At 48.8% G+C, this 8,602-nt stretch overlaps 1 protein-coding gene across 1 annotated transcript in view; it reads left to right on the plus strand.

Moving 5' to 3' along the window:
• The window catches only part of SEMA4C (semaphorin 4C), a 90,885-nt gene extending 82,958 nt beyond the window's left edge, over positions 1–7,927 (plus strand). The window contains exon 15 of the mRNA XM_026715109.2: positions 4,951–7,927. Within this exon, the coding sequence (XP_026570894.1) occupies positions 4,951–5,792 (842 nt within the window). The 3' untranslated portion in view covers positions 5,793–7,927. The remainder of the gene's footprint in view (positions 1–4,950) is intronic.
• Positions 7,928–8,602: the final 675 nt, after the last annotated feature.

Raw genomic sequence — 8,602 nt, forward strand, 5'->3', positions numbered from 1 at the left:
GATGCTTGGTAGGATAGTCTGGATCAGAGTTTCTTCAGCTTGGCAACTTTAAGATGTATGGACTTCCAACTCCCAGAATTCTTCAGCCAGTTAGGAAACCAGTTGGAAGTTCATGCATCTTAAAAGTTGCCCCAAGATGGAGAAATACTGTCCCGGAATGGCTTGTCAATTTCAAAAACGCGTCAGTTCTCAGAGAAGCCAAGCTAATCAGTTTCAGAATCCCTTCAGTATATGAGTAGTTCTTGACTTACAACCACCATTGAGCCGCTCCAATCGTTCTCTGGCTAAAGCAAGAGATGTTCGTTGAGCGAGTTTTGCGACTTTCCTTGCCACCGCCGTTAATAACTGAATCACTGCACTTTCTTCAACGAGCAACACGGTCGTTTTAGCGAACCCGGCTTCCCCGCAATTGACTTCACTCGTGAGAAGGTCGCAAAGGGGGACCCTGGGACACAACAACGGTCATAGATAGGAAGCCCCTGAATTTTGATCCCACGTTCAGAGGGGCATGCTGCGGAGGTCATAATTCTGAAAAACGGTCGTGAAGTCCAGTGGTGGGATTAAAAAAAAAAATGTCACTACCGGTTCTGAGGGCGTGGCTTGGTGGGCATGGCCATGTGACTGGGTGGGTGTGGCTTATTCTTTTTTTTCCCTTTTTTGCAGCCCCCACCCATTTTGGGGGGCCTTCTGGGCCTCAGAGGAGCCTCTAGGGGAGGCGTTTTTGCTCCCCTAAGGCTCTGAGGCTCAGGAAGAAAAAAGATAACGGGAAGGGCATACAGCATAGCTGATCCATGCACAGCTGATCCATGCACAGCTGATTGTTGGGAGGGAAAACAAGAAATACCTTAGGTGAACATCAGGCGGGCAGGGTGAGTGAGCATCGGGCAGGAGGGCGACTGGGTCAGGGGCGTGGCCAGCCAGAACTGACTACCACTTCGGTGACCCATGCCAAATCCTTGCCACCGGTTCACGCGATCCGGTGCGAACCGGCTGAATGCCACCACTGGTTAAGTCCCACTGCTCCGTGCTGTCTTTGAACAGTCACTGAACGAACCGTTGTAAGTCAACCTGTAGTTGCGCAGGGCATGGAAGGCTCCCGTCGGTGGAGCTGATAACACCAGTAAAATATATTCTATTCAACAGAGCAGGGAAACAATAATTGCTCCAAAGTGCTACCAACCGGAGAAATGAACAGATGCTGGAAGGAAGCAAAGACTGGTGGGAACAATGGTTGTATGTTCCGCGAGGATAGCAGTGGTTGCATTGTTGGGACAGATATGGCCCAGCCTTTAGCGTTCACAGGCTGTCACTTTCACCCTCTGTGGGAGCCGGGTGGGAGGCACACTGGAGGTGATCGCGGCTGGCCACGGTGGGATTGTCTGAACGGAGCCCTGGTGCTTATGGGAACAGACAGCAGCTGTTCCTTGTTCTTCCTCTTCATGGGAGAAGGAGGAATATTATTGCCTTCGGTCTCAAATTGCAAAGCCCAAGTGTTAAATCCTTGCAGACAAGAACACCTGCCTGCACTATAGTGGGAAGCTGCTGGTGCGTATTTTGAAGCTGCTCCTAGAGAGAAAGCAATGTTCACTTGCGGTAGGAAAGAACAGTGGAATAATAAAAATAATTAAAAGTGACAGGCGTTGTGCCGAGCAAATGGGATCCTTCTCAGATCAGAGACGGTTGGAACAGGAGGTCTTAACTCATCTGTATACTCTCTGGCTGGGCTAAAGGATCTCAGAGCTGGATTCAAAGGAAAGGAAAGGAACAGGAAAGAAAGGAAAGGAAAAGAAAGGAAAGGAAAAGAAAGATTAGGAGTGACATGATAGCAGTATTTCAGTATTTGAGGGGCTGCCACTAAGAAGAGGGGGTCAAATTATTCTCCAAAGCACCGGAGGGCAGGACAAGAAACAATGGTTGGAAATTAAATAAAGATAGAAGCAACCTGGAATTAAGGAGAACCTTCCTAAGAGGGAGGACAATTAACCAGTGGAACAGCTTGCCACCAGAAATCATGAGGACTCCATCACTGGAGTTTTTTAAGAAGACACTGGACAGTCACTTGTCTGAGATTGTATAGGTTCTCCTGCTTGAGCAGGGGGCTGGACTAGAAGACCTCCAAGGACCCTTCCATCTCTATTCTAAAATCCTATTCATACAACATGCTTACAAATACACACAACTCAGGCTTCCAAATGCAAAGATTAAACCACCACAGTCTTTAAGTTGCACAACATGCTGAAAAAAAGGGGATGAGTTTCCCCCACAGTGCAGACCCCCCAAGGGGGAGGGAGGGAGGCAGAGAGAGAGAGAGAGAGAGAGAGAGTTCAACTGATCTTAGCTTGATGCCAGCCTAGACCATAAGAATAATCTCCTTTTTGTTGTCACAACAACCCATTAAAATGATGTAATGGGATCAGACATGGAAGAATAATTGATTACAGTTGGGCAATGTAATTGTGCAAATTTCCAGAGCTCTAAAAGGCATTTAAGTGTAGAATGTTTCAGTGGTACAAATCATTCTCCATAACAACCAACATCCCTGCTTATTTAAATCTACACTACCCTGACGACATAATTCACAAGGAAAGTATTTTCATGTTTATGGCTCTGCCCAGCAGCACTGCACCCATCAAGGAAGCCAGGAAGCCATAGGAGACAAAAAATGGTCACCAAGATCAAACTCAGTTGCCACCTTCCCTGACAGACCAAAGCACAGGATTGCCATATAACTTGGTGGCATCTCCGCAGCTTCTCTTGAGAATGGACCCCAATCTGTCATTTTTAACATGGAGACCCCAAAGGAGAAAATGTTAAATTCTAGAGATAATCTAAATCTGGAGATGTGATGGTTAGAAGGAATAACAGGGAGGAACGAGAAGAAGAGTTGTAACCAAGACAACAATCAGATAAAAGAAATTTGAGGCTAGGGCAGAAATGTAATTTGAGAAAGCATCTCAGACAAAAACCTTCCTTAATTCGCATGAAGATAAGGGGTGGAGGCAGTGAAGTGCATTGAGACTTGCAAGATTCTGTGACTGTAATTTTACAATAAAAAATAGTACCGTAGAGGCCTGCATGGCTTTGACTTTCTAGTCGGGTCTGTTGTGAAGGACTGATATGAATTGTGATAACCCAAAGGGGCGTGGCACAAAGGCAACACAGTCAGATAATCAATAAAAGTCCCTTTATTAGCTCCAACTTTGCCCCCAAATGTCCTGGTTACCTTCTGGGCTGGAGAAAAACTCTCCCAGGAACAGCCTTTGGCTGCAGAGAATTAAGTCCAAAACATGATCAACACAAACTGTAACTATAAGTCCAATCAAGCCAAAATGAGGTTATTAGTCTGGCAGGGCAGGAGCAAGAATTCCAGACGTGAAGAAATGGCAGGTTGGGAGGATGCCAGGAACGCAAATAACCGAAGTCAACACAAGATAAACTCACTTTTGTTCCCAGTAGACGCCACACTCAGCCTGCATCTCTTTTAAACTCTCATTCCCAGGTGTGGCCAATGAAGGGGATCAGGGCCCTTTCCTCCCCTGTAAGCCATGCAACCCACGTTGCTCTCTGCATGCCCTAGGATGAAGAGGGGGTGGGCCTGGGTCTTCTTGTGAATTCCCTCCCCCTTGTTCTCCCTGCTCTGCCCAGCCGGACTTTGCCCTTCCCCAGTTTCCTCCACAGCCAATGGAGCCACACTCCCGCTCTCTGTCAGCTGTTCGTCTTCCTCCTCGGATTTTAGACTGGGGTGGGCATGACATGAGTCAACATGACATTCCATTAATGGTCTAAATTTAAGTGAAAATAATGTTACGTCACGGCCAACGTGTGTAGTCCCTGAACAATCCTTTTCAAGGACCAAGCTCTTAGACCCTCAAACTTCATCCCTGGAAGTTTTTAAGAAGACACTTTGCAGTCACTTGTCTGAGACTGTATAGGTCTGAGCAGGGGGCTGGACTAGAAGACCTCCAAGGTCCCTTCCAGCTCTATTCTAACTTCTAAATCTCCCTCCTTTCAAACAGATTCTTAGCCAAACCTGGTATTCCCAGGAAAAGAAGCTTTACTGCTACCTACCATGTCTCCAGATTAGATCCGCTGGATTTTTTTTAAAAAATGTCATTTTACACTGAAATATGAATACAGACCTTCTTGAGGTCTGTGGATCTTGCCTTGGACTCTATTCCATTATTTGTTTTATGAAACAATTTCTAGACCTTAAAACAGGGGTCCCCAACCGCCCGGGCCTTGGTTCATTCGGAACCAGATCACACAAGTGGTGAGTGCCCGCTGTTTGCGCCAATGGAGCTGCTCACACTCGTGTGCGTGCCTGCTAGTCACACAGAACTATCCCCTCCCCTCCCCTCTGCTGGGCCGCCAAGCCAGAAAATTTGGGAACCACCGCCTTAAAGGCGTTCAGCAATTTTTCCCAAGTTACCCTCTTCCAGATGAGTTGGACTTCAGATCTCATCATCCTCAGTTGGTATCCCCCAAAGGAAAGGCAGATGTTTGGCTGTAAAGGACCGTAAGATATTTTGGAGCCCAGCGGACTAAAAAAAACCCACAATATCGTTGCTTTTAAATAATGAACGCCTGTTTCTCTAAGTTCTTTGCAAAGTTTCGAATCCTGGGTACAAGGAAGGCTTGTTTCATTGCAGCTCAGGGGATTTTTTTTTTTTAAAAAAAGGAAAGGACAGGAAAGTCTGAGTGTGCCTGCTGTCACGTGTCCACCATGAAGAAAAACGAGGCGCCTTTGTCAGTTGAGCTAAAGACTTCCTTTGTTTGGTTTAGGTTTTTCAATCGCATTTTCAGGACTTCTCATGCATGCTGAAGTTTGAAATCTTTTTAATTTTAAAAAAACAAAACAAAACAGAATTTGTGAACTGTTAGGATCTCCCTCGATGTCGATAGAATTAACCCCAGTCCATTTTTTTTGTCTCCTACTTGTCTCCTCCTCAGGGACCAAGTTCATTTCCAAGAACATCACCGCCATGGTTGGGATGGACCTGGTGCTACCTTGCCAGCTCACCTCCAACCTCGCTAAGGCCTTGTGGACCTTCAACGGGCAGGATTTGGCGGCAAGCCAAGCTTCGGTTGTCTACGATGCTCATCTTCAGGCACTGATTGTCTTGGACATCCGCCTGAAGCATTCTGGGTTGTATAAGTGCATCCAGCTGGAAGAGATGAATGAACTGATGACTGAGAGTTACCAGGTCACTGTGTTGGCTGACCCCGCCCTGTCACTGGAGACCCGGGCTCCCTTGGACAACCTGGGCCTGGTTTGGGTGGTGGTGATTGCACTCTCGGCCATCTGTGTGGTTCTCCTGCTTGTGGTCTTCTCCCTGAAGCGCAGGCTGAAAGAAGAGCGCGAGAAAGGCTCCAAGGCCATTGAAAGCACCCTTGTCTACCCCATCGAGATGCCCAAAGAGCCCAAGAGCCCCACTTTTATTCCCAGCACCACTTCAGACTCTGACGAGAAGCTCTGGGACCCCGCCAGCTACTACTACTCAGACGGCTCCCTCAAGATCGTCCCAGGTCACGCCGTCTGCCAGAACGGGGGCACCACTCCCTCGCCCACCACGAATGGCATTCCCGGCCAACCCTTGCAGTCTCCCCAGCTCCACTCGCCCAACCGCATCAACCTGAGCAACATCCGCGGCTCATCTTCCAACGGCTACATCCGCCTCAATTTGGGCACCGAGGAGCGGCCGGACTACAGTGACTTGGCCGAGGAGCTGCGTCGGAAGTTGAAGCAGAGACAAGCTCTGCCCGACTCGAATCCCGAGGAGTCTTCAGTATGAGCTGCCCTGTGGACCTGTTGGACCAATTACTCAACTACCTCATCTCCTAGGCCAGGGTCACGGCCCGCCGCCAAAACGACTCTTTTTAAGACAAAGACTCTGGACACATTTGCAACAGGCTTCCTCACATCCACGATTTTGATACACACTGCCAAGAAGACCCCTTTCTCCTCACGCACACCCCGCCTTGTTCAGTGTTCTCCACTGTGCTTCCTTTTGGGGCTGTTCCGGGACTTTGTGAGTGGTGGTCTTCGTTCCTTCCTCTTGGATGTTGAGTTTGAGCCTCTTTGAGACTTGCCTTTGGCAGGGAGACCCCCTGAGCCGAACCCACTGCCCTGTTTCTGATCCAGCCGCGTGGGGATGGGGGTTGAAACGGTTGTGTGAAAAGCAAGCCGGAGCATCACTCCCCGTGGCATGGTTGCGTTTGGCTTCCTTGCCAGGGTTGCCACGTTTCTCTCTTCTTCCTGGCTTGACTGCAAGAGTTGGACTCTGCAGTAGTGATTCTTCCCAAAAGGGTAGGGGACCCAGGAGGAGGGCAAATCAGTCCCTGTCCCAAAGTAGGACCACTTTGGGGGGGGGGGGGAGGGGACCTCAGAAAGGTGGGCGTCCTAAGGAGCCAGAGGCCAGGTGTTCGTTGGGAAACTCAACCAAAGAGAAAGGGATACGTTGGGGGCTGAGGAACACTCTTAGCCATAGCTTGGCCTCCTTTCTTACGGCCACGTTTAGAAGTGTGTAAAAGAGAGGCACACTCAACCCACCCAAGAGCTTTCCTTTTCCAGCAGCAGGTGAGACACCTTTGGTGTGTGTGTGTGTGTGTGTGTGTGTGTGTGTGTGTGTGAGGAACTCTTGGTCCTGATGTCCTTCTGGAGATCTGAGGTCCCTAAAGTAGGAGGGAGGAGGTAAAAACTTTCCAAGCAATTGTTCAGCAGTTTTAAAGAGGTGCCTCTTTGCCCCCCCTTAAACTCTCCTCGCATCTTCACCGAAACATAAAAGGCACCCCGATGTTTTGATCCCATCCATTTTGGGGATTTCTTTGGACCACGTGCAAAGGAAGAGGTTGCCTGGGGCGATTCCAAGGAAGGCAAGCATTGGGGAGTCAGTCCCACGTGGCACCCGCTCTGCCGGTGCCTTGCACATTCCCTTGGCAGAAAAGTGGTTCAGGTAGGAGAATCCACACACACACACACACACACACACACACACACACACACACACACACACACCCCTCCCTCCCAAAATGTGCCATCGGGGCTATTTTGTATCCTCTGCCCTGTCTCCTTCGTAGTGCCCCCTTTCCTGAAGGGATGCACGCAACCACAAGACATTTTATGGGTGCAATTTGCACCCTCGGTCATGCCCGCAATGGTGTTCTGCGGACGGATTAAGGGAAACAAGTACCATCACATGTTCCATCCCACAAATTACGTTCTCGGCATCCTTCAGTATCATAACACATGTGAAATTCTGTTCCTATCTCTGTGTGTGTGAGAGAGAGAGAAGCTGAGAGAGAGAGAGAGAGAGAGATGGAGAGAGAAGGACTTTCTCAACCCAAGGTGCTTCACTGGGTTAAGCAAAGACCTTTGCAGATGTCAGTCATCCAACTTGGTGAATCGGTTTGGTGGCCACCTTGGTTCGTTTTGGGACGATGTGCAAGCCTGGCATCCCTTCGGTGCATTTAGGGTTCCCCGTCTTGGGCGAATGTCCAGAATGTCATTGAAATCGGGGTTAAAAGGTATCGTGGGATTACAATCCGCGTCGGGAGAGTGAGAAAGAGAATTGTGCTTTTTCAGGAAAGGAACAGAACCGGATTCTCCTGCCCTCCCATTTTCCATAGGGAGCATGCAATTCCCTACATTCATTTCAACCCCCACGTTGAAATCGTCTGCGTGGTCCATCACCCCCTTTCGTATCCTGCATGCTTTCCATTCCACCGTCACCGGATGTTCGTTTTCCTCCTTCCTGAAAACACTACTATGTACATAAAGGAACACGCTCCCTTATTTCCCCAGCTGAGCTGACCCACCCTGAATTGTAATTTATTTGTTATTAAAATGTATTTATTTGACGAAAATGTACAAATATTTTTATACTAATAATAAAATGAAAAGAAGAAGACGAAATGGGGAGGAATAAAACCCAGGCTTGTCTTGCTGTGTTCCTGGGGGTTAACCTCCCTCCCAGTCACCCATAAGTTTGCATTTAGACTTATGTACAACTCTACAGGCCTCTCTAAGCAGTTTTAACAGAGTCAGCCTGTTGCCTCCAACAATCTGGGTCCTCGTTTTATCAACCTCGGAAGGACGGAAGGCTGAGTAAACCTTGAACCGGTGCCAATGAAACTGCCGACAGTCAGCAGAATCAGCCTGCAATAATTGCATTCTAACCACTGTGCCACCACGGCTCTTAGATGCTGAATATTTATGCTGCTTTGGGGGCTACCTGTGCTCCACAGCTCCACCAGTTGAATTGGACCAGAAGGGGTAAAGTCAAAGCGGAGTTAACAGAGGGGAAAGACTCTTATGGAGGGTGTCTATGGAGATTCTCAGTCGCTGTTTGGGCAGATTGGTAGCTTAATGGGTAGCTAATTTTATAGCTAGTTTGGTGAACTGGCAAATCCCATCCCTGGCTGCCCCTGCCCATCCCTCCCCTCCCAGGAAGTCCCCACATGGCCCATTTTGGTCCCCGGTAAATACAGAGCAGAGGCTCGGGGAGGGTGAAAAACGGGCCTCCCGGAAGGCCGGGAACAAGCCTGTTTCTGGCCTCCAGAGCCAGGGAGGCCATTTTTGCCCTCCTGGAGGCTTGAGGAAAGC

The sequence above is a fragment of the Pseudonaja textilis genome, chromosome 9, assembly GCF_049901715.1.
Source record: "Pseudonaja textilis isolate UNSWEBS1 chromosome 9, rPseTex1.2, whole genome shotgun sequence".
NCBI lineage: Eukaryota > Metazoa > Chordata > Lepidosauria > Squamata > Elapidae > Pseudonaja > Pseudonaja textilis.